The following is a 27,007-nucleotide window of genomic DNA, read 5'->3' as shown; positions in this document are numbered from 1 at the left end:
CTCTCCAACACCCATCTCTCCACCTTCACACTCTCACATTTCTCCTCCTTAGTCAGTCATCGCCCTCGTCTTCACTCTCTCCCCCTCTTGTCTCCTTCCCACTCTCCTCCACTATCTCTCACTTCTCCTGTTGCCAACCTCCCCTCTACCTTTCCCTGCTCCAATCTCTCTCCCTCCCGTCCACCTCTCCGTTTATTGTCACCAGCTGGCCCAGTGCCAGATCCAGACAGTGAGGTGTCCCTATTTCCACAAGGCACCCTCTCTAAAGAAACAGTTATGACACTGGGAGAAGAAAGTGAATCACTCCCCACACACAACACAGGTGCCCTCCCGATATAACAGCTAGTGGAAGGGAGGTGTGTGCCATCAGAGACTGCACCTGCTAAGTCTGACACGGAGCTGCAGTCTCAGAGGGGGTGAATACTACCCACACACAATGGCACAGTTCCTCCTCTGATGAACATGGAGGAGATTATGCTGCATAGTACTAGGGGAAACTCACAGACACCAAGAAGGCAGGGGCAGATAGAGCCAGAACTCACACTATTTGCCCTTCACCCCTAGTCAGGTGTTCAGTATTCTAAAAAATCTGCCAGACCCAGATATGGACCCCATGCCATTTTACCGAAGAATGCAGCAGAGCCAGCAGACATATGCTGCAACCTGGAGTGATCTCTGGTCCATAATGGAGATAAAAGCAGGTGAAACACTCTGGCCAATCATGAAGGAACACTTCAAGCTTCCATCAGAATTAGATGTGCATTCCTTGGAATCAGGATCAAAGCTAATTGAACAGCTTAGAGAGTGGGCCAACGCCAGACAAGCACTCAGCCTGCATAACATGAGCCAAGCCGAGACAGAGTCTGTAGACAAGTTTCATGGCAGAGTGAGGCAAGTATTCCAAATTTTAGGCTTCACTATTCATGATCAGATACACGGACAAATGTTGGCACAGGCCTTTGTGCATGGACTAAGAGAACCAATCAAGAAATTGCTGATAGTGGCCAGGCCTGAGTACAGGACAATAGCAGTAGATGTCCTGCTCGCAGTAGCCAGAAGAATTGAGTCCCTCCCAGGAGTGCGAAGGACAGGACCTCCTGTGGTAGCCACTGACATGGAGGAGCAACTATCACACAGAGTTAGGAGACCTGTCAGGTGTTTCAACTGTGGCAACCTTGGCCATTTCCGGAACCAGTGCACAGCACCCCGGCAACCCAGGTCATCCCACAGAGGAATAGGCCAAGAAAGAAACACAGAAGACAATTTAGAACCCTGTCCATAAGACAGAGGCAAACCAGGTCCGCCAGACGTCACGCCCCTGACATGTGAAACCCAGTCAGCGGACCCAATACCTCAAATCACTGGGGGCTGTCATATCTTTCCTTGTGGACACTGGTGCAGTCAGAAGTGAAAATCCCCGACCCCACCAGTCTATCAGAACACTCTGTGTCTTGTAAGGGGATTAAAGGTCAAGACAGACGTTCCCCAGCTTGCAAGCCCCTGAGCATGTGGACACTGCCAGGACACTCCATCCTGTTCCAGTTTACGGTGGAGACCTGCCCACCCCACATGATGAGCGCAGCCTTACTGCAGGAACTGAAGGTGACCAAAGTGTCCCATGAAGATGTGACCTTGACCTCTTCTCCACCCTAGACCCAAGAAGAATCAATCATGCCCATGCTGGTGACCCTACAAGAGCCTCGCTCGAACAACCGGTGCAAGCCTACCCAAGGAGGTGCTGGACATAGCACCCGGAAGCCTATGGTCCAAGGCAGACTTCAAGTTGCGCCAGTGCGGGTGTCACTCGAGTCTGCAACCCCGGACGCTCAGAAGGCCCAGCATCCGCTGCTCATCACCTAGAGCTAAACTGCCTCTGACCAACTGGAGGTCTAAGTGGAACTGCTGTTCATGAAATGGCCTAAGAACACTCTCAACCCAGAGGGACCACACCCGCTCCGTGAAATGGCTGCACTGCTTCCGGCTCCAGCGCCAGAGGATCATCTTGGACAAGATTCTGAAGGTGCTCCCTGAAGTTAATCCAGGCTACTACATGACGACTGAAGACGAGAAAACCTGGCAAACAGAAGTCAATGGGAAAACCGGTGAAGACGCCATCTCTGAATTGGACAGAAGTGCTGCCTCCCCCTCCACCAGCCAACGAGCTGAATCACTTCCAGGATGAAGACTCTGACGTGGATATTAATTCTGAGGCAGAAGAATGGTGCCCACCTTTACGAACGTATTTGATAGAGAACATTCCAGAAGATTGTCCTTCACCCACTCCTCGTGGGGAAGCTTCTTCTCCAGCAGAGTCCTACGGTCAGCAGTCCACGGCAACACTTACCCCGTCTCCCCGAGACGAGCTGCATGAGTCCGAAGGTATCCTAAGGCTACAACAGTTTGACCTTCCCCCTCATCCCCGGAGAATGTCGGCTGGATCTGTACCAATGCAAAGAGTCCCAAGTCCTCCTCTGACACAGTCTAACCCGAGTCTCCATACAGAGGGAGGGGAGACGCCGCGGCACAGACATAGACGGAACCTCAAACCGTCTACCTCAAACCGTCTACCTCAAAACAGACCCAGTCTACCTCAAAGTGTGTACCCTACGGTGGTTCAATGGGCACATGGCCCTCACACAGAATTGAAGACACAGATGAATGACCCGATTAGACTTGACTCCCACCTTAACAGCCAAATTCCCAGCAGCTGTCTGGCCTCCGACAAATTAAACATCGGACAAGCGGGAAAAGCTCACCCACGCCATCCGGCCTGAAGACTTCCCAGTAAGGAACCGGTTGGCGAAGACTACTGCAAAGAAGATACTCTCAAAAAAATAATGAGCAGATATGGGGGTTCCAGAAGCAATAGCAAGTGATCAGGGACCCACATACACAGCAAACCTGACACAAGAGATCTGATCAGCAGTAGGGTCAGACTTAGGCCTACACACACTACCCACCATCCCACACTATAGACTAGGTGGGACACTTAAGAGCAGCATGCTAAAAATTTTCCCAAGAAACAGACAAACCCTGGCATTAGACACTCCCCTAGGCTCAGAAAAAGCTGTCACCAATATGAGACTTTATTTGGGTCTAACCCCCAGGTTAGGGGTATTCTTTACTTAGCAGTTGACTATGCATAATGATACTTTGTCTGCATATGTAATTGAATTTAATCAAGAATCTTGCTAATGTCCATTCTCGAGTTTTTTCCTTAATTGCCAGGTCCAGGTTCAGTGCCTGGTATGCACGCCCTGAAGTCAGGAGACTGAGTGTTGGTGGAAAAAGTCCGTAAAGAGAAGCACTCGATCCCAGATCCGATGGCCCTTCTCCAAGCGCTGACGCCACCAACCTGGAAGGAAAACCTCCACCTAGATCCACGCACCGCATTGCGGGAAAAGGCCTTCATACCAGAAGATACACCTGAGCTGGAATGATGCTGCGGATGACCTACCTGACTGAATAAATTACCTACCTGATAGAGAATACACATGCACTGACTGCATAGACTGCTAACTAAGAGACTTTGATTACATTGCACCAAACCCCCGTTAGGAACAGATCTCCTGACCGCCCATTTGCGAAAGTCTGTACAGAGGAGGATGTATGCACTAGGCATGTCAGTCCACTGGCAGCATAAAAGAGTAGCAGCGCATTGGGCCTGGAGCAGGATTTTAGGGCAAGTGATATCTAAGGGGGATTGTTATGGAAATATATATGTATTTCATCTAGATCTCACTTGCCTGCTATAGGCTTTATGCTATATACTTATGTACGCATATACACTCTAAAGCAGGGGTCCCCAACCGCCGGTCCGCGGCCCAGCACCGGGCCGTTGCAGTGCCCTTGCCGGTCCGCGGACACAAGGGGAGCCGGGGGGCGGTGCAGCAGCTGATACTCACCCTGCATCCCGCAGCGGCTTCATCCAGCGCTGAGCGGTCACGTGCTACCGCTCATTTAAGGTCATGAATATGGACGCCACTCATCTCCCATAGGCGTGGCGTCCATATTCATGGACCTTAATGAGCGGTAGCACGTGACCGCTCCGCACAGGAAGAAGCTGAAGCGCCGCGAGATGCAGGGACGTGCAGCAACGGGAAGGAAGTTCAGCGACGTGAGGGTAAGTATGATGGGGAGGATGGGGGAGCCAAGCGGAGCCATAAATATAAGGGAGAGAGAGTGGGAGCGGAGCCATATACACAGGGGAGGGAGAATGGGAGCGGAGCCATATACACAGGGGAGGGAGAATGGGAGCGGAGCCATATACACAGGGGAGGGAGAATGGGAGCGGAGCCATATAAACAGGGGAGGGAGAATGGGAGCGGAGCCATATACACAAGGGAGGGAGAATGGGAGCGGAGCCATATACACAGGGGAGGGAGAATGGGAGCGGAGCCATATACACAGGGGAGGGAGAATGGGAGCGGAGCCATATACACAGGGGAGGGAGAATGGGAGCGGAGCCATATACACAGGGGAGGGAGAATGGGAGCGGAGCCATATACACAGGGGAGGGAGAATGGGAGCGGAGCCATATACACAGGGGAGGGAGAGTGGGAGCAGAGCCATATATACAGGGGAGGGAGAATGGGAGCGGAGCCATATATACAGGGGAGGCCGGGAGACTGGGAGCGGAGCCATATATACAAGGGAGGGAGAGTGGGAGCAGAGCCATATATACAAGGGAGGGAGAGTGGGAGCGGAGCCATATATACAAGGGAGGGAGAGTGGGAGCGGAGCCATATATACAAGGGAGGGAGAGTGGGAGCGGAGCCATATATACAAGGGAGGGAGAGTGGAAGCAGAGCCATATATACAAGGGAGGGAGAGTGGGAGCGGAGCCATATATACAAGGGAGGCCGGGAGAGTGGGAGCGGAGCCATGTATACAGGATAGGACAGGGGAGCCATGCATACAACAGGGGGAGCCACACAGAGCTGGACGGGGGGGACCACACATACATTTTCTGATGATTAGAAAATAATCAGCATGTACAGTACTCCAGTACAATTGTTCTTAAGTGCTCAATGCTCCATTTCCTTGTAGGTTCCAATCATCATTAGCAGTGACTGTCATCAGTAGAAGTAGCCCAGTGCTCCCACTGAAACAGAAACAAGCCAGGTGCTCCCACTCATTCAAAACCTATGGTGAGTTGAGTCACATTAAAAATGTTATAATTAAATGATAAATATTCACTGCTAAACTACAACTGCGTCCATAGCCCCGCCCCCTTATGACCAAAGCCCCGCCCCTGTCACCTCCATCCCCGCCCTGCCGGGCCATGGAAGAATGGTCTTGGTTCAAGCCGGTCCCTGGTGCAAAAAAGGTTGGGGACCACTGCTCTAAAGTATATATTTCTATATGCGCACTTAGAGATATAATCACAGCTGTTCTGAACTTTGTAATAAGTTGCTAAAGATGACCTAACCCCATGAAGCCAGAGCATTGTCTTGTGACATTTGTCCCAGACAATACAGAAGAGGAAGTTAGGCCAGATGGTCCAAGCCGATATTGGAGTCTTGCTGACAATGTAAGACAAGGGGCAGTATATCATCTGATGCTTAAGTCACCTTAGGTTGGACACCCATATATGTTCATGTATTTAAACTGACCAATTAGATAAGAAGTTCAGCCTTTATGTTAATGAGTAACCACTCCTTTGTACGAACTGATAAAAAACCATGAATGTGAATAAACTGGCAGAGTTCTGCTGGAATGAGTTGTTGCTAACCAAGTGTAGCTTCCTCTTTTCCTTTGAGCGCTCAATAAGACTCTGTCGCAGCATACACAGAGAGATATAAATCTATATCAACCAAATATCCATGACACTGTCACCTCCAACTCAAAAATATTTCCAGAATCCGTCCATTCCTCAGCCCTCAATCTACTAAAACTCTTGTACATGCCCTCATTATCTCCCACCTTAACTACTGCAACACTCTCCTCTGTGGCCTCCCTGCTAACTCTCTTGCACCACTACAGTTTGTCCTCAACCCTGCTGCCCGACTAATCCACCTCCCTCCTCCCCTGTCTCTCCCCTCTGCAAATCCCTCCACTGGCTCCCAATTCACCAACGCATCCAGTTCAAACTACTAACACTGACCTACAAAGCCATCCACAACCTATCCCCTCCCTATATCTCTGAACTAATCTCCCAATATCTTCCCTCACGTAATCTTCGATCCTCCCAAGACCTCCTACTCTCCTCCACACTTATTCGTTCCTCACACAACCGCCTCCAAGATTTCTCCCGAATATCCCCTATCCTCTGGAATTCCATGCCTCAACACATCCGATTATCCACCACCCTTGGATCCTTCAAACGGAACCTGAAAACCCATCTTTTCAGGAAAGCTTACAGCCTACAATAACCATTCTGCCATCTCACCACCGCCCGAGCCGCTGCCTCAAAACCACCAGAGCTGCTGCTGCACCCCCCCCCGACCTTCCGTCTCTTCCCCACTATCCCATAGAATGTAAGTCCGCAAGGACAGGGTCCTCTCCCCTCTGTACCAGTCTGCCATTGTGAATTTTTTTTTAACGATATCTATAACTTTGTATTTAACCTCCCTTCTCATGTACAGCACCATGGCATTATTGGCGCGCTATATAAATAATAATAATAACTATGTGTTTTTCTTTTTTTATTGCATATGACAACATCCATTTAAGAAAAAATGAAGTGAAAGGAGACCAAAATATAACCCTTTCTCAAATATATAAATAAGGAAAACATGATAAAAATCCTGTCAAATTTAGTGACAAAAGCCCTGGCCATTTAAGAAATTGAGATTGAAGTTGGGGGCTCAAATGTCTCACTATTTTGACAGTTGTGTGTATCTTCCTGTTTATGAGATGGGAGATACCAATATGTGGGGAGATGGAGTGTGTAGCATGTTAACACAGGGAAGCTCTGTGCTGCTGTTCAGCTGTATGTAGTAATTCAAGATGGATTACTGTGCATTACAGAGCATCAGGGAGAGCAGTAAGCTAGAAGCTGCAACAAAAGGTAAACCCTGTGCCAGCCTCTACTTAGTATGCTGTTCATGTAAAAAGAGACTCAGATTAGCCTTTCACAGGTAGCTATATCCTCCTCTAGAGTACTAACCCTTTACAGACAGCTTTATTCGCTTTAATCGGAGCTGCATAATAATACACAGGAAATCTTAATCATGGGACATCCCATTTAACATATATGATTACTTTTGTAAGATCAAGACAAGTTTGTTGAAATACTTACATCTGTGAGTTGCTTTGTGCAGCCCCTTTTGGAAGCTGATTCATATACAGGTAAAGATTTGAATTTTGCTTAAGGGCAAGGAGATCAGTAGCGGTCTCACGGCAGAAAATTGACTTTTTCATCATAACACTATTTCCACTGAAGTAGAGAAGTAGCTGTCTGTAAAAATACCTATAAACAATATATTTACAGTTAAATGTTGAATTAAAGAAAACCTAATCATTAAAAAAAAAAAAATCACGTTTTATTAAACAAGTATTTAATTATTATTTCTGAGTGTTCAATTGTGTTAGACAGATTGTGACAATGTCCGTAAAGTGTTGTGGAATTAATGGCGCTATGTAAGCAAACAAAAATACTGAGAATGTGTTTCGTGATATATTATACTTTACGATAGTGGTCAAACATTTTCAATATGAACTTGGGTTTATTTATTGGGGGGAAAAAAAAAATTGGCAACAATTTTGAAAATGGTGCAATTTTCAAACTTTTAATTTTTGTTCCCTTAAACCAAAGCGTTATGTCACGCAAAATAGTTAATAAATAACATTTCACACTTTTACTTTACATCAGCACAGTTTTTGTAACTTTTAGTTAAAAGGTTATAAGGGTTAAAAGTTTATTAGCAATTTCTCATTTTTCCAATATCCAAGAAGTATCGTTTCTCCTTGCGAAGATTGACATGCCATGTATGCAGAGATGAGGAGACTTAAAGCTGCAATGCTCCTCTGGGAAATATGTAAATTGTCTCTTTAGAGTACTAGTCCTTTTCCTCTCTGGTGCCACCTATTGGAAGTAGCAATCCTAAAAGTCAATGTCGACCCTTTGGGAAATATGTAAATTGTCTCTTCATAGAGGAAGAGGACTAGAACTCTAGTGCCACCAATTGGAAGTAGCAATCCTAAAAGTCTCTGTCGACCCTTTAATGAGCCTTGTCACATGACTTAGGATAAAAACCAAACCAGAATCTCAATTTGCAGATGCTGTGTTTCGGGGTACTGCCCCTCGTCAGTGCAAACCAGATCTCACGCTTTGCACTGATGAGGGGCAGTACTCTGAAACACAGAGTCTGCAAATTGAGATTCTGGTTTGGCTTTTATCTCAAGTCATGTGACAAGGTTTGTTAAAGGGTCGACATTGACTTTTAGGACTGCTACTTCCAATAGGGCAGAGAAAGTATGCCTGTGCCGGAGCCGAGGCAGTAGTAAGAAGGAGGAGGGCAGGACAGGACCGTGACACCCACCGCACCCGCCCCCCCGGTGAGTATAATCTAACTTGTTTTTCTTATCTTTCAGGTTACATCGGGGGCTTATCTACAGCATTACAGAATGCTGTAGATAAGCCCCTGATGGCGGTGCGGGCAGCTGATAGGGCAAAAATGGGGTGACAGATTCCCTTTAACAACCCTGGGATTTTCTGTTTTTTTGCTCCTTGTCTTCCCAAAGCCATATCTTTTTTATTTTTCGGTTAATATGGACGTGTGAGGGCTTGCTTTTTGCAGGACAACTTGTACTTCTGAACTACACCATTGGTTTTATTATACTGTGTGCTTGAAAATGTGAAAAATTGCTAAGTGCGGTGAAATTGAAAAACAAATGCAATTTCACAACTGTTTTTTTTTTTTTTACCATGATCAATAAATGCTAAAACCTGACAAGTCATTATGATTCTCCAGGTCACTACGAATTCAAAGACAACAAACATGTCTATGTTCTGTTTTAAGTAGTGAAAAAAACCCTAAAGTTCACAAAAAAAGCATTTTCCGAGACCCATAGCATCTCCATTTTTCATGATCTGCACGATGACTTATTTCTTTGTGCACTAAGCGGACGTTTTTATTGATACCATTTTAGTGTAGATACTATGTTTTGATTGTTAGTTACTGCATTTTATTGCAATGTTGAGGCAACAAAAAACCTAAATATGACATTTTGATTTTTTTTTTCGTTACATAGTTTATCGGTTTAATTCTTTTTTACATTTTGACACATCGGGCGTTTCTAAACGCGGCGATACCAAAAATGTATATTTTTGCTTTTTTTAATTATTATTTTCTTAAATTTTTTAAAAACATTTTTTGTTTTCACTTGCTTCAATAGTCTCCATGGGAGAATAGAAGATGCGATCATCTGATCGACTGTGCTACATATGTAGAAGGGCTTCAGCCCTGCTACGTGTAGCTAAAATGATCATCTGCTATAAGCAACAGGCACAGGGTGGCGCTTATAGCGATCCGGCAATGACAACCACAGGGGTCTCCTGCAGACCCCGTGTTGTAATGCCAACCCCTCAGCGACCCCCGATCATGTGACACGTGCACTGATGGGTGGGATTTGTGACGTGATTCTGGCGCAAGCATGTTAAATGCCGCTATCAGAGATTGACATCGACATTTAACATTTTAACAGCTGTAGGTTGATCGTGATTTTACCCATGGCTGTTAAGGGCACATGTCAGATCATGAAATCAGCCGACATGTGCCGGAAAACATGCGGGCTCAGCACCGAAGCCTGCATGGAGTGCGGGATACGACCTTTAACGTGAATACAAGTCAAGGGGATAAAATTCCCAAAGACTCTCACCCACCAGACAAAGGCCAAAATGGTTATTCTAGGTTGATTCTGGCTAGTCACAGACTTCATTTGACAAGTTGTATAGGAAAGCCTTATTCACTTTCCTATACAACTTGTCAAATGAAGTCTGTACAAAACGTCACCAAAAAACATTCACCATGAAGTATACATTTCTTACAATGGATCCCTATGATAAACGCATACCTAATCATCCACCCTGATTGCAGCCATTGTCGACTGCATAACACTTGAGGTTATGCACACAACAGTGCCTATAAACATATTTGCCAGCTTAATTCATATTGTAGTTAACCACTTTACCCCAAAGGTGGTTTGCATGTTAATGACAAGGCCAATTTTTACAATTCTGACCACTGTCCCTTTATGAGGTAATAACACTGGAAAGCTTCCATGCATCCTGGTGATTCTTACACTGTTTTCTCGTGACATATTGTACTTCATGATAGTGGTAAAGGTTCTTTGATAAGACTTGCATTTATTTGTGAAAAAAATGGAAACTTGGCGAAATTTTTGCAATTTTCCAACTTTGAATTTTCATGCCCTTAAATCACAGAGATATGTTACACAAAATACTTAATAAGTAACATTTTTTCATCACACATGATGGCACCACGAGAGATGGGATCCGCCCAACAAGGACAGGAAACCTTCAAGATAAAAGGGGCAGCTCCTCTCTCTGCATCAGTTGGTTTCCTGTCCTTGATAGGGAACCCTCAGGATGAAGACTCTTGAAGATTATTGAAGAAGGAAGAAGAGGATGCCTGGGCCTGGGTTGGATGGCTACTGGCAGACACCAGTCTGCTACATCCGTCACCAGGTACCGGTAGTCGCCTCGGGGGCCATGTATTCCCATGTACCCCCCCGAGCGAATGCATGGCCACAGCCCGTGAGACAAATGCCCGGGTGAAGTTTAGAGCCTCGGAGGCCACATTGGGTGTACCCTCACTAATGCCGACATACCCCATAGAAGTCCACGGAGGCCACTTTCTGTGCTCCCTCCCTGTTGACATATGGTGGCCATGCAGCCCGTGAGTCACATCGGTGCCCGGGCAGAAGTAAAACTCCTCGGAGGACCCTTTGGGGATCCCTCCCTGTTGAGCACAAGCCGGACACCATGGACTGCCCTGGGAAAAGAGTACCTGCAAACAGTGGTGGCCAGGGCAGCGTTGAGGCTTCCTCCTGAGACCAGGTCCACAGGGGCCGCCGGTATGAGGGTGTCAGCAGCGGGTGTCATGGCGGCTGATGGCGTGGGAACACCGCAACAGGTGCTCGGTGACCCGGGCACACGTCGGAAGGGAAGCTGGGTGCGCGCAGCTGGGGGACACCTGGGAGCAGGCAGTTATTGGAAATCGGGAGCGCGCACCGTAAGCAGGCATGCGCCCAAAGTAGAAGCCAGGGCACGCATGGCGGGTGCACCCGGACGTGTGCCAGCAGCTGTGGGGCCGGTAGGTCGGGGAGCGCACGCTGGAGGTAATAGCGCACTGAGATGACAGGGGGCGCGCACCGAAGGTAGCACACGGTGCGCGTACCGGAACTAGTACAGAGCGCACACCGGAAGTGGTTGTCGGTGCGCGCATGCACGATCCGGAGCCGGAGGCGCGCACAGACATGGCATAGGCACAGAACACAGCGCTCATGCGAGGCAGGAAGCGCAGGCGGCCGGCAGGTGCAGGATCAACCAGGTGATCAATTAATAAAAAAAAAAATTAATAAATGGGGTAATGCTGTCAGAAGTGCTGGCATAGGGTCACCAGCCATTCTAGGTCGAAGGTGACTGCTCTCATCTGGAAGCAGCAGCGGCTAAACAGCTTGTAAAATTGAGAGCCTTTTGCCAGAGCACTTACAGCCACGCCAGAAGGTGCAGGAGAGGCATTCTCGCTCAGGTGAGAAGAGCCAGATGCGCCATTACAGTGGAAGTCGCTCGGACAGTGTACAGGCGGATAGTCATGATTTTAAAATAGGAGGGGTCGTTAGTCTCAATGGGAGACAGTGAACAGACCAGACGGCCTCCTGATCCGGTACCCGTTCTGTGAAGCGTCCGGGTGGTGAGTATCGAGAAAGTCCAGTACGATAATGTCTGTTCTCTCTCTCCCTCTTGTCTCATCTCTCCCCTCTTTTTCACATACATTGGTGGGGTAGAGCATTGGAGGTCCCTAAAAAAGGGGTAAATCAAAAGCTAGGAATAAGGAATAGTCCTTATGCAAAAAATCCCTTAGGAATAAGAGATTGTGTCAGGACTGTCTTGATAAAACAGTAGCGGAGGAGACACCCTCTTTGCTGGGAGCCGGAGATCCCTGATCCAGTCAGAAGTCTAAGTCAGTAAGGACTTTGCAGTCAACAGACACAGATAGCTAAGCAAGGGATAGGCCAGCCCCTCATTGATCTCTCAGGAGGACTAAACAGGATCAGAGGAGGACTCAGTTAAGGCTAAGTGCACACGTTCCGGAACTCTCGCGCAAATTACCGCGAGAATTCCGGAATTCCAGTCCGCGGGAAAATCGCATTTTAAATTCCCGCGATTTTCCCGCGGAAAAACTAGCATTTTGCAAGTGTATTTAGCTTGCAAAATGCTAGCGTTTTCCAAGCGATCTGGAGCATCGCTTGGAGAACTGATTGACAGGTTGGTCACACTCGTCAAACAGTGTTTGACGAGTGTGACCAACTTTTTACTACTGAGGCTGCCTATGCAGCATCAGTAGTAAAAGATAAAATGTAAAAAAAAAATAAAAAATAGTGTTATTCTCACCCTCCGACGTCCCGCGCATCCGTTCCCAGTAATCCTTTGCGAAAATGCCCACGATGACGTCAGTTCTCGCGGGATCGCGACGTCTCGCGGTCATTCGCGATAACGTCGCGCGAATGACCGCGAGACTTCGCGATCCCGCGAGAAGGGACGTCATCGTGAGCATTTTCGCAAAGGACTACTGGGAACGAGAGCGTGAAGAGAAGCGGGAAGGCTGCGCGGGACGCCGGAGGGTGAGAATAACAATATTTTTTATTTTTAAATTCTATTTTTTACAGGGATATGGTACCCAAAGCCCGGAGGACAGTCTCCTCTCCTCCGGACCATGGGTACCATCCGCAATTGTTCTGCTTACTTACCGCATGGTGTGCACAGCCACATGCGGGAAATAAGCGGAACAATGCATTCCTATGGGTGCGGGATCGCCACGATTCCGCAAATTAATGAGCATGCTGCGGTTTTTACCGCGAAGCGATTCCGCTGCGGTAAAAACCGCAGCATTAGCACAGCATTGCGGAATCCCATAGGAATGCATGGGATGCTTATTTTTCGCGTTTTTGCGGCAAAATCGCAGCGAAAACGCGAAAAAAACGCCACGTGTGAACTCAGCCTAAATCTTGCTACTCAGAAAGTAGCTCAGATGAGAATGATACGTTCCTAGTGGAAACTACAGTACAGACAAGCTTATTAAAGCAGTCTGGCCTACCATGTGGCTGGTAGATGAGAAAGCAAAAAGCCATAGAACTCATGTTCGACAGCTTGCTATAAGAAAAACGCAGAGCCTTCCCTATTAACTAACAGTGGCTCATTGAAAAGGAATGGGAAAAACCAGAGAAGAAGTCCCAGATAATCAATTCCCTGAAAGAGAGGTACCCCTTGGAGGAGAAGACACCCTCATCCTCGGATGAGGCTCCAAAAATTGACGTAGCGATCTCAGAGGTCGCCAGAAAGTCCTCCCTGCTCTTTAAGAATTTAGGTTCCCTGAAAGAACCTCTGACAGATAATTGTCTTAAAATAGCCTGGGAGGCCTCGGCGGGAGCACTAAGGTTGCCCATCACAGCCACTTGTGTGGTTAGATCCCTTAAGATAGGGATTAATAACCTGGAGGATCAGCTAGAGCAAAGAGCCCCCAGGGAGATTATCCTAAAGGCAATACCAGCCATAAGAGTAGCGGCAGTATTCTCAGCTGAGGCTTCAGCAAGGCTAGCAGCAAAATTAGCAGCTTTGGCTAATGTGGGACGCTGTGCAGTATGGCTTAAATGCTGGCCGGGGGACACACAGGCAAAGATGTAACTCTGCTTTTTTCCGTGTGAGGGAAATTTCCTGTTTTTGGACAGGCATTAGATGACTTAATAGGAAAAGCCGACAACAAAAGAAAAATTTCCCTAAAAACAGCCAGTTCAGATCTTTTCGGCGCTCCTTCCAGAAAGGCCGGAGGTCCAGGAGACGGCAATTAGGATCAAGACAGATACAACTCTGACAAGCGATCCAAAGGTGGGAGAGGCTTCTACTTCGGCAAGCCCTCCAAAGACACCAAAAACCCTCCCAGTGAAAGGCCTTCTCAGGTGCACTTCCTCCCAGCTTGGGAGAGGATCTCGTCCAGCACCTAGATCCAGCAAATTGTGGGATAAGATATGGAGTTAAGGTTCCACCACTGGCCCCACGAGGATATATGTAGTCCTCTCAAGAAAGACAGTCTGGAAGGGGAAGTAATCTCACTCCTAGACAAACATGTCCTGGAAGAGATTCCGGTAGAAGGGTAGAATTTTACTTCCCTCCTATTTCGAAAAACAATTATAAACCTGAAAAGACCTCAACAGGTATCTGATAATCTCATCTTCCAAGATGGAGACGATAAGGTCAGCAGTAGAACTCCTCCTTCCTCAGTGTTATACAGCAGTCCTGGACCTCAAGAACGCTTATCACCACATATTCTGATTCGGCAATAAGGCCGCAAATATCTCCGAGTGGCAGTCCAGATGGGTCTCAGTAGCGTCACTTCCAAAACAGGGCTCTGCCCTTTGGAGTAGTGATAGATCGCGAGTTTTCACAAGACTAAATCGCAAAAGTCACAGCGCACAATTATTTAATTTTTTTTATATATATTTCTTACTTTTACACTGTGCCCCACTATGGGACACTCATTTTGTGCAGGCTGATCGCTTCTATAGCATGCAGATCAACATGCTATAGAAACTGTCAGCACTGCAGCTTCTATAACACTATAACCTGAGAGACATACTGACAGCACTGCGGATGACAGGAAGTCTCTCAGCTCTGGAAACCCGGATGTTGTCATGATGACAAGTCATGACGTGGGGTCTCCGATCCAAAGCCAGAGCAGACAGCCCCTCTGCCGGCTCAGGAACGCTGCGATCATGTTTGATCGCGGTGTTCCTGGGGTTTAAGTGCCGTGACCGCTCCGTGACCGCTGCTGGCACTTAGTGCCAGTGTCAGTTGTGAGAATCAGCTGACACCCGGCCGCGATCAGCTGCGCTCAACCCTGTGAGCGTGGCTGATCGCACATGACGTACTATACCGTCCATGGGCATTAAACCCGAGCGGACATGGACAGTATAGTACATCAAATGTCACAAAGAGGTTAAAGGGTTGACCACCTTTGTGGGCATTTGGTTTTCTTAATTGCATAAAATTGGGCCGGAAAACATTTTTTCAACTGGGTTTCATTAGAAATGTTGCTCAGTGACTCTTGAATCCCAGTTTTCTGGCATATATACCCTTAAAGGGATTCTTTCAGAACAAAATGACTGTTCAAACTAAGCCCCCTTAGTGCTTCATGGTGGGACCAAGCCCACTCTGTGCTTCACGGTGGGACCAATTATCAAAATGCACCTTCCGACCTACTTGTTTTTACCTCTATCGCCACCGCCAACTATTTCCTGCTCTGGCTTCCCAAGGCCAGAAAAGGGTGGAGATACATAGAAACCAAGTAGGTGGGAAGGTGTATTTAAATGTTGGGCCCCACCATGAAGCATACTGTACATACTTGGTTACAACAGTCATTCTGTGCTGGCTGAGTTCCTTTAATGGATTCTCCCCCTTTGCCTGAGCTGCTAATAAAGCTGTCTGCACAATGGTCCAGTGGATAGTAATCATGCACTAAAGGGTTTGTTCTCCAACAGGATCGCAAGCAATTAAGGCTGACAAAAGACAGCAAGCTGCGATGATAGGGACAAGTCTGGTTTTTGTCATTGTATATTGGTACACAGATATTAAATACCTTAGTAAGGAACGTCTAGCTGAGACTATAGCATGTGAATCATGAAGAATTCTCCCATCATTTTGAGTGTTCTGACCAAAATTTGACTCTCCAGTACCCAATGCAACAACGTCCCACTGTTTTCCATCTAAAAAGCAAAGAAAAATAGGTTTTTTTCTCAAACTTAAAATTTTCACATCAAAAATATTGTTTCAAATAAAATTTGTTATCACATTTTAGTGAATAAAGCTAAAACAGGGAGAGAAGTAAAAGGGCAATAAATATATTTAAAAAAACAAACAAAAAAAAAAAAAAAACCTACACCAGACATAAAGGAACATATTTAAGTAACTGCATCGGCCTTGGGGGATGTTCATTCAGTAGTTTAATTTTGTAGAATAAAAAAGCAGATCACAGACATGGCACAAAACTAAAGTCATTTCAAATGGCAACGTTCTGGTTTTAAGAAACACTAAGAGAAATCAAGAACAAAAAATGTGGTAGTCAGTAGTGGTTACTTTTTTAGACCAAGCAGAGGGGAAAAATTATGGAGTCACTCAATTATGTGGGAAAAACACCCCCTCAACCCAGGCTGCGGCCTGCACTATCATCCCACTGGTATATTGTGCAAGGGAAACCAAAAATAAAAAACCCTTAAAAGTAACTACTAAAACAGGATTTTTGGTTTCTCACTGTAAAATCTGTTTCTCTGAGCCTTCATTGTGGGACACCGGAAACCATGGGTGTATGCTGCTGCCACCAGGAGGGCTGACACTATGCAAAAAAAAATTAGCTCCTACGCAGCAGTGTACACCCCACCAACTTGCTCTAGGTTAATCAGTTAGTGAGAAAGCAGTAGGAGAAGCAACAAGTAAAAGAGAAACAAAAACACACAAATTAAAACTAACAATATAATACAGTAAACCGCTGTTAAACTTGGGAGGGTGCTGTGTCCCCCCAATGAAGGCTCCAAGAAACAGATTTTACTTTGACTAACCAAAGACCTTGTTTTCTCCATCGCTTCACTGGGGACACAGGAAACCATGGGACGTCCCAAAGTAGTCCCTGGGGAGGGAAACAGAAGAAAACTCAGTTCAGGTCAGAGAACTCACCACTGCTGCCTGCAAGATCCTTCTACCAAGGCTGGCGTCCGCTGACGCGTATGTATGGACCCTGTGAAATTTGGTGAACGTGTGGATGGAGGACCAGGCTGCCTAGTTGCAGCGCCATGGAGGCCGGAAGGCCTATACATGCACCATCAGGAATGACAAAACGAGAGTTCGTCTTCCTAAAGTGGGCGTTTCTAGCCATACAGACCTGCACCGCCCTAAGTCTAACCTGTTCAGTGAACGCTCCCAGAGGATGATTTGGAGCGGAACAAAAGAAAGGGATGGAGGTCAATGCCCTCATTTAGATGAATGGCAGACACTACTTTGGAAAGGAAAGGTAGAGGCGGCAAAAACACCTGGTCCTGGTGGAGAAACGGGGGGGGGGGGAATGGAAAGAGCAGCCGGCTCCGAGACGCACCTAATGGAGGTGATGGCCATAAAAAAACACTACCTTCCAAGACAAAACAGACAGAGACATCCCAAAGCGGTTCAAAGGGAGAAATCTTAACGGTTCAAAGGGAGAAATCTTAACGGTACATGCACACGTTGCGGATTCTCCCGCACAAAAAACCACAGCTCTTGGCAGAAAACGCATGTACGTTTTTGATGCGGTTTTGCCGTGGATTTGATGCAGGTTTTTCAGTGTGGTTTTGCATGCGGATTTGTATGCGTTTTTGTAAGCTAAATAAATTTATGTTATTTAACAAAAAATAAAGATTTGTAATGTCATTTCTGTCCAACCTCTTCATTTACATTTGTCCAACCCACACTCCATTACACAGATAGACAGATACATAGACAGACAGACAGATAGGACAGATAGATGAAGGATGGAAGAATAGATAGATGGATAGATCGATAGAATGATAGATCTATCCATATATCTATCTATAGATGTATCCATAGATAAATCTATAGATTTAGCCATAGATATATATCCATATAAATAACAAAAAAATGGCGTGGGCTCCCGCACAATTTTCTGCACCAGAGCGGGAAAGCCGACGGCCGGGGGCCAATATTTGTAGCCTGGGAAGGGGGTAATACACATGGCCCCTTCGCAGGCTAGGAATATCAGCCCGCAGCTGTCTGCATAGCCTTTACTGGCTATTAAAATAGGGGAACCCCCCCCCCCCCCAAAAAAAAAATGACGTGGGGTTCCCTTATAGTTTATAGCCAGAAAGGCTACGCAGACCGCTGCGGGCTGATATTCATAGCCTAGGAAGGGGCCACGGATATTGGCCCCCCCTGGCTACAAATATCACCCCGCAGCCACCCCTGAAATGGCGCATCTATAAGATGCTATAAGGCTAACTCAGGAGATAAAGCAAGGGCAGATGCCCCGGCCTCTTCGCCCCCTTTAGTACCCCAGGGTCAAGGGCGAGCTAGGACACCCCCTCGTGTTAGGGACAGGGAAGGAGCCCCTGGTCCCGGGTCACCCAATAGCTGTGTCGTGACAGTATCACTTTAGACGTAAAGGGATCTTGAAAAAAAAAAAAAAAAAAAAAGGACCGGACGAAACCAGAGGTAGAAATGGTCCAGTATAAGACCCGTGTCCACCTCCTACTGACACTAGGCTAAAACTGATACCCTAGTGCCAGTCGGTGGGGTGTACACTGCTGACAAGCTAATTTTTTGTGCATAATGTCAGCAGCATACACCTATAGTTTTCTGTGTCCCCCAATGAAGCAAAACTTAGGTTAAAAATACCAAAGTAAATGAGGGTATTCACATAGAAAAAAAGGGGTCAATAAAATATATCCACCAGATAAGTATGCCAAATGCAGTTAGGTTAATACATGAAATAAACAAAAAGGAATAAGGAAGAGAATTCACTCTTACTGACCCTTCCTGGCCATGGAGGTTGGCATACTAAGAATTTGATATGTCGCCCACGCTCAATGTACACTCTCCCTACGTGACCCTACCAAGACCACCGTGCTATGCTAAGTGCTATGTAAAAATACACTGGACAAAAAAATAAAAATAAAAGGGAACACTAAAATTCCACATCCTAGATATCACTGAATGAAATATTCCAGTTGCAAACCTTTATTCACTACATAGTGGGAATGAGCTGAGAAAAATAAAAAATAAAAATGATGATAATTATAAATAAAAAATGAATATCCCATAGAGGTCTGGATTTGGAATGATACTCAAAGTCAAAGTGGAAAATCAAATTACAGGTTGATTCACCTTCAGTAGAAATGCCTCAGTAGCGTGTGTGACCTGCATGTGCCTGTATGACATTCCTATAATTCCTGGGTATGGTCTTGATGAGGTGGCGGAACTTCTATTGAGGGATCTCCTCTCAGACCTGGACTAAAGCATCAGTCAACTCTTAGACAGTCTGTGGTGCAACGTGTGGCATTAGATGATGGAACAAGACATGATGTTCCAGATGTGCTCGATTGGATTTAGGTCTGGAGAATGGGCAGTCCAGTCTATAGCATCAATCAGGAACTGCTGACACTTCAGCCACATGAGGCCCATAATTGTCATGCATCAGAAGGAACCTTTGGCCCACTGTACATGCATATGGTCTCACAATGGGTCTGAGGATCTCATCCCAGTACCTAATGGCAGTCAGGGTACCTCTGACTAGCACACAGAGTTGTGTGGCCCATTAAAGAAACGCCTTCACATACCATTACTGACACTCTGCCAAAAAAGTAATGCTGGGGGATGTTGAAGGCCGAGAACGTTCTTCACAGCGTCTCTAGACTGTCACGTGTGCTCAGTGTCAAGCTGCTCTAATCCGTGAAGAGCACATGGTACCATTGTCAAATCTGCCAATCTTGGTATTCTCAGGCAAATGCCAATTGCCCTGCATGGCGCTGGGCTGTAAGCCAACACCCACTTGTGGAAATTGAGCTCTCATACCACTCTCACGGAGTCTGCTTCTGACAGTTTAAGCAGACACGTAGAAGTTAATGGCCTGATGGAGGTTATTTTGAGGGCTTTGGCAATACTGCTCCTTCTCGCACAAATGAAGAGGTAGAGGTCCTGTTGCTGTGTTGTTGGCCTTATACGGCCCCCTCCACATCTCTGGTGTAGTAGCCTGTCTGCTATTATTTGTTCCATGCTCTGGACGCTGTGTTGGCAGACACAGCTACCCCTCTTGCCACAGCTTGCATTGATGTGTCATTCTGAATGAGCTGAGAAACTTCTGTGGGTTGTAGACATCGCCTCATGGGGTAAGAGCAATGAAAAAATGCAAAAGTGACCAAACAACCAAAAAGGATGAGAACAGAGAAATGGTCTGTAGTCACCCTTTGCAAAACCACTCCTTTATAATAGGGGTGGGTCTTGATAATTGCCTATCATTTCTACTTGTCTGTTCTATTTGGACAACAGCAAGAGATCTATATTGACAATGTGTTGATTCATAACTGGACAGGTTGATTTTGCAGAAGTGTGAGTGACTTGGAGTTACATTGTATTGTTTTATTTTTTAAGTGTTCCTTTTATTTTTTATTTTTTGAGCAGTATAGTTGTGTCTGGCTCAATGAAATGGTATTGGTTAGAATAAGTCTCACATAGAAAAGAGTATATTATACGTATACACCAAAACTAAGTATCAAGTTCTTTAACAAAGTGCTGAAGAATGTATATGTCTCTGATTTAAGTCCAACGGAGTACCAAACTTAGGTTAAATCAAGTAGTATATGCACCTAGACCATATTCAGGCTATGTGCCCACGTAGCGTTTTTCAAGCGTTATTTTCCTGAACAGAAACGCATGCACTTGCCAGGGAAAACGCATGCGCTTTTTGACACGCGTTTTTGATTCCGCACAGTTAATGAACATGCTGCATTTTTTTCCGCTAAGCGTTTCCACAGCGGAAAAAAACGCACCATTAGCACAACATGTGTGTTTTCCATTCTATTACATTAGATGCTTTTTCTTAAGCGTTTCCACAGCAGAAACGCTTGTCTAAAAGCGCTGCGGAAACGCTTAAAAAACGCAACGTGGGCACACAGCCTCAAAGTAGGTTCAACCTAATAAATGCATGGATATCTGGACCATATATTGTAACGATTTTACTCACTCAGCTGCAGCAGGAGGAAAAACAGGAGGCGTGCTTCTTTAAAAGAGTCTGTGTGGGTTTATTTGCTCCATAAACCCCAAAGCAACAACACAAGGTTTCCAGCCTTCAGTGCAAGCAAAAGTAACACAAACAGTCCTTAGCTAGGCTTTGTATTCCTCAGGCCCTGTGAGCACAACCGAAGTGCACTTCCAAACAAATATGCTTATACAATAACCATCAACATGAGTAGAAAGTGTCAGACACTGAAAATTGTCAGCATATCCATAAAAGGATCCATACAAAGTCAGTAAAGCTATGCAGACCATGTGTCTATAACCACTTCGATTTTAGTATGTAGGATAGACTTCTCTTTTAGTAGATGTTGAATACCCCCATGGGATCCCAAACTCATTGCAACCCATCGGCACTCTGCAGTCAAATCGGGGGGGTTTGCGGTGACTTTGGAATGTTACAACACCATCCCACCAAATGTGCTATAAATGCCACAATCTGAGACTCACAGCAGCATTTAACATGTTAACAGCCGTAGGCAGAGCTATGCTTCATGTGCGACTGTTAAAGGTGGATGATGGATAAATAACGCAGCCATCATCTGCCACCAAAGATGTGGCCACAGTTTCTGCGCTCACATCTTTGAAATGGATAGGGATGTCACCCCGTTGCTGGGGAGTACTTGCATATTACATACAGTGGGTACGGAAAGTATTTAGACCCCTTTAAATTTTTCCACTCTTTCATTGCAGCCATTTGGTAAATTCAAAAAAGTTCATTTTTTTCTCATTAACCCCTTCATGACCAAGCCTATTTTGACCTTAATGACCAGGCCATTTTTAGCAATTCTGACCAGTGTCCCTTTACGAGGTAATAACAAAGGAACGCTTCAATGGATCCTAGCGATTGAGACTTTTTTGTGACATATTGGGCTTTATGTTAGTGGTAAATTTAGGTCGATAATTTTTGCATTTGTGAAAAAAACGGAAATTTGGCAAAAATTTCGCAATTTTCAAATTTTGAATTTTTATTCCGTTAAAAAGAGTTATGTGACACAAAATAGTTAATAAACATTTCCCACATGTCTACTTTACATCAGCACAATTTTGGAAACTTTTTTTTGTTAGGAAGTTATAAGGGTTAAAAGTCGACCAGCGATCTCTCATTTTTACAACAAAATTTACAAAACCATTTTTTTTTTTTTTTTTTTTTAGGGACCACCTCACATTTGAAATCACTTTGAGGGGTCTATATGGCAGAAAATACCCAAAAGTGACACCATTCTAAAAACTGAACCCCTCATGCTACTCAAAACTAAATTCATAAAGATTATTAACCCTTCAGGTGCTTCACAGGAACTAAAGCAACGTGGAAAAAATGGACATTTTAATTATTCCCACAAATTTTTTTTTTTTAGCATCAATTTTTTTATTTTGATATGGGCAACAGGATAAAATGGACCCTAAAATTTGTTGGCCAATTTCTCCTGAGTACACCGATACCTCATATGTACTCATAAACCACTGTATGGGCGCACGGCAGGGCTCAGAAGGGAAGGAGCGCCATTTGACTTTTTGAATGGAAAATATACTGGAATATTTAGTGGTTGCCATATCGCGTTTGGAGAGCCCGTGTGCCTAAACATTGGCGCTCCCGCACAAGTGACCCCATTTTGGAAACTAGACCCCCCCAAGGAACTCATCTATATGTACAGTGAGCACTTTGAACCCCCAGGTGCTTCACAAATTAATCTGTAAAAAAAAAAAGCACTTTTTCACAAAAATTTTCTTTAAGCCTCAGTTTTTTCATTTTCACATGGGCAACAGGACAAAATGGATTCTAAAATTTGATGAGCAATTTCTCCTGAGTACACCGATACCTCATAATTGGTCATAAACCACTGTTTGGGTGCACGGCAGGGTCCGGAAGGGAAGGAGCGCCATTTGATTTTTTGAATGGAAAATTAGCTCCAATCGTTAGCGGACACCATGTCGAGTTTGGAGAGCCCGTGTGACTAAACCTTGAAAAAACCCCACAAGTGACACCATTTTGGAAACTAGACCCCTTAAGGAACTTATCTACCCCAAGTGCTTCACAGAAGTTTATAAACGACGAGCCGTGAAAATAAAAAATAATTTTTCTTTCCTCACAAATGATTTTTTTAGCCCGCTATTTTTTATTTTCACAAGGCTATCAGGAGAAATTGGACCGCAAAAGTTGTTCAATTTGTCCCGAGTGTACCGATACCCCATATGTGAGGGGGGGGGGCACCACTGTTTGGGCGCATGGAGAGCTCGGAAGGGAAGGAGGGCCATTTTGGAATGCAGACTTTGATGGAATGTTCTGTGGGCGTCATGTTGGGTTTGCAGAGCCCCTGATGTGCCTAAACAGGAGAAACCCCCAAAAAGTGACCACATTTTGGAAACTAGACCCCCCAAGGAACTTATTTAGATGTGTGGTGAGCAATTTTAACTCCCAAGTGCTTCACAGAAGTTTATAACGCAGAGCCGTGAAAATAAAAAATCATTTTTTTCCCCTCAAAAAGATTTTTAGCCCCCAATTTTTTATTTTTCCAACGGTAAAAGGAGAAATTAGACCAAAGTTCTTGTGCAATTTTTCCTAAGTACGCAGAAACCCCATATGTTGGGGTAAACCACTGTTTGGCACACGTCGGGGCTTGGAAGGGAGGGAGCACCGTTTGACTTTTTGAACGCAAAATTGGCTGAAATGAATGGTGGTGCCATGTCGCGTTTGGAGACCCCCTGATGTGCCTAAACAGTGGAAGCCCCTCAATTCTAACTCCATAACCCTAACCACAAGCCTAACCCTAATCCCAACCCCATTCTTAACCCCAATTCCAACCCTAACCCTAATCCCAAGCCTAACCTCAATCTTAACCCTAATTCCAACCCTAAGCCTAATTCCAACCCCAATTCTGACCCTAATCCTAACCGAAAAATAAAAATATTTTAATTTATTTTGTTATTTGTCCGTACCTATGAGGGTGACATACTATTTATTTTTTATTCATCCACTCAATGCCGACTTTTATTCCCCATTGAGTTGCATTGGGGTCGGGTTTCGGACGAAACTCCGGACTTTTTTTTTGCCCTAGTCGGACCAGTTTCATCCGACTCAAATTTTGTTTCATGAAACCCGATCCGACCAAAGTCGCACAACTCTACAAATCACCTATCCTACGGCCTGAGGGGAGAGTTACCAGTAGGGCTGTTTTCAGTGAGACTACTTTGTCCGAGGCCGAAGACACTGGAGGAAATCCTTTCCCATGCCGGAAGGAAGCTCGAGAGTCTCCCTCCTCCCTGGGAAGGCAAGTCATTAGGAGGTGGTCTTTGCATCTCGGGAGGGTCTTCCAAAGAAGAACCCTCTTCCTTTCCTGGACTGTATCCGACTTGTCTCGATCACTGTATTACTGCATGCTGGATCTGCGTCCCCTCTGAAAAGGACCGCCGAAAAGAAGGAAAGGGGGGCCTAGGAAATCCTTTCCTCTTATCACCAGCTTTTTCAAGGATCTCACCAAGGCTGGTCCAAATAGGAAGCTTCCTTCTCAGGGGAGGTTGCGGAGTTTAATCTTGGCCTACATATCTCCTGGCCAATATTTCAGCCACACTGATCGACGTCCTGCATTGGTCAAAGTCGCTGACCTGGCTGCTAATTTCGCTGAGTCCGCCGAGGCCTCTGACAAGAATGCTGCTGTGGCTTTAATGGTGGGAACAGCCGCCAAGATGGAGTCTCTCAGAACTCACTGCTCCAGCAGGTCTTCCAGATTGTCCAACCAGACCTTTAGGGATCTAGCCGTACATGTAGCTGTAATGGCTGTTCTTAGCGCTCCTGTCGAAGACTCCCATGCTTGTTTTAGAAAACTGTTTTCCTGTCAAGTGGTTCCTTCAATGAACTTTGGTCTTCAAACGGGAGGGAAGATCTTCTTGAAACTTTGGAAATGGCAACGTCCAACTTTGGGGTCTTGTCATAGGAGGAACATGTTTCCTCATCAAACGGATATCTTTTCTTAAGATTCATTACCCCGTGACCTTCTGTCTGGCTTCTCCCATTCCCTCTTTATGAGGTTCTGTATTTGCTCATTTATAGGGGGAAAATCTACGCCTTTTCCTTCCTAGGCCTCCAAACATCAGATGGAATGCACGGCCTTAATTAAACTGTCCATATTCTCTCTACTGGAAAGCAGACACTATCCTCCAAACTAATACCTGACAATCCTGTCTGGTCCCTTCAGAGTCTGATCCTGAATGGTCCTCTGGCGCTCAAAAGGATGGGCTTACCCGTTCATTCCCCATACTGGTATTATCCGTGGGGACCCCGAGTGCACTAACCATCTGTCAGTATCTAGTCCTAGAATCTGTTTTTTCTTGCCCTTAGACTTGCCCTTAGTTAACATGGATCTTGATGTTTCACAAGTCTGCCATCTTGCTTCCTGCCAAAGCTGTATATAAAGCCAGCACCTGTTCTGTTTCATTGCTTGAGTATTATGTTTTGGACTTTGTGCCTCTGCAGTCCCAAGCCTGGACTTACTATCCCTGTTGGTCCTCTCTTAACGGCGGATTCCTCCGTCAACCTGCACGTCTGGATCCCTGCCTGCTGATCGAGTGATTGCTGAACACCTGACTTCAGAAACCTCTGCCTGACTACACCTGCGGTGAAGTAAGAACTCCAGCCAGCTAGTGTGTTCCTCCGCTCTGCAAGAGTCTGTGTCTTGTGCCCGCATTGCTCATTGACTTTGAATGCTGTGTCGCAGAGTATCAACTCTGCTATAACCATTTATCAGATTGACTGAACATTTATCTGGACTTATATGCTATATTGCATTCAGATTACTAATACAATATTGCTTGCGCAACCCATTGTGTCTGCAGTCTCTTTGACCTAGCCACTGGTGTCCAGTTGTCTCCACTAGTATCGTGACAGGATACTCAAGCCTTAAAAAATGGATGCCGCTGGGTCAGAGACTTTAGAAGTGCGTGTTAAGAAGCTAAATAATATCACTGCCACTGTACACGCTGAAGTGCAGACATGGAAGAGCAGAATAGAAGGCCTAGAGGGGCAGACTAAATATGATATGCAAGTGCTTAGTCAGACCCTTCAGGAATTGCGTGGCTGAGTTGCGGCTCTGGAGGCACAATCTCAGGCTACTGTTCCTGCCATCCCCAAACTACCACCATTTAGGTTTGGTGGCGACCGAGACAAATACCGTGGGTTTCTGAACCAGTGTCGTTTATACTTTGCTGCACATGTCACACAGTTTCCTACGGGCCGTTCCAAAGTATTGACTATCATCATGTTGCTGACTAATAAGGCTCTTGCCTGGGCAAACCCTCTGATAGAATCACAGGATGCATGTCTGAACGACTTCAATATGTTTATTACCGCCATGGGGCAGATGTTTGACAATCCGAATTGTGGCCTTACAGCTGAGACGGCCCTGCTGAATTTGCGTCAAGGTAAACGCCCAGTGACTGAGTATGCTATGGATTTTAGAAGGTGGGCTCAGGACACCACCTGGAATAGTGCAGCAAAGTACTCAATATTTAAGAAGGGGTTGTCCAGTTCTATCAAGGACGAGCTTGCACGTGCGGAGGCTCCCTCTGCTCTAGGTGATTTCATCACTGTATTCGCCTAGACGCTCGCATCTCCGAACGAAAACTAGAAAGGTGGTCTGAGATGAACCGCAGCAATAAATCGCTTCTTCCTTTCCTTCCTAAGGAGAATCCGGACCCAAGTCCTCAGGAGTCCGCACCTGAGCCGATGCAGGTAAATTCCCTACGAAGTCGAGTAAGTGACGAACGGAAGGAATTTCGCTTCAAGGAGAATTTATGTTTTTACTGTGGGAAGTCAGGACATTTTATTATCAACTGCCCCAATCGTTCTCGCAGGACAACCGCAGCCGTGGTAGAACGCGACTTCCCTGAATCATACTCCATAACTTCCGAATCCGGGCCACCTGAAATTGCAGCAACCGCTCCCGATTATGACTTTTCAGATATGAACTCTGTTACATCCGAAACTATACTACCCATTAA

The 27,007-nt window shown here is 45.7% G+C and overlaps 1 protein-coding gene across 7 annotated transcripts in view; it reads right to left on the bottom strand.

Annotated features, from left to right (window-relative positions):
- Positions 1–27,007, bottom strand: part of ADAD1 (adenosine deaminase domain containing 1) — a 437,856-nt gene that overhangs the window by 182,719 nt on the left and 228,130 nt on the right. For all 7 annotated transcript variants that reach the window (XM_073572015.1, XM_073572016.1, XM_073572013.1 and 4 more), the window contains 2 exons: positions 15,822–15,948; positions 7,244–7,414 (listed from right to left, as the gene is read on the bottom strand). In XM_073572015.1, the coding sequence (XP_073428116.1) occupies positions 7,244–7,414; positions 15,822–15,948 (298 nt within the window). The remainder of the gene's footprint in view (positions 1–7,243; positions 7,415–15,821; positions 15,949–27,007) is intronic.

Source organism: Dendrobates tinctorius, unplaced genomic scaffold (assembly GCF_039654945.1).
Source record: "Dendrobates tinctorius isolate UK_male_01 unplaced genomic scaffold, ASM3965494v1 ptg000030l, whole genome shotgun sequence".
NCBI lineage: Eukaryota > Metazoa > Chordata > Amphibia > Anura > Dendrobatidae > Dendrobates > Dendrobates tinctorius.
Note: the sequence above shows the minus strand (reverse complement) of the source record. Positions and strands in the feature narration are given on the sequence as shown.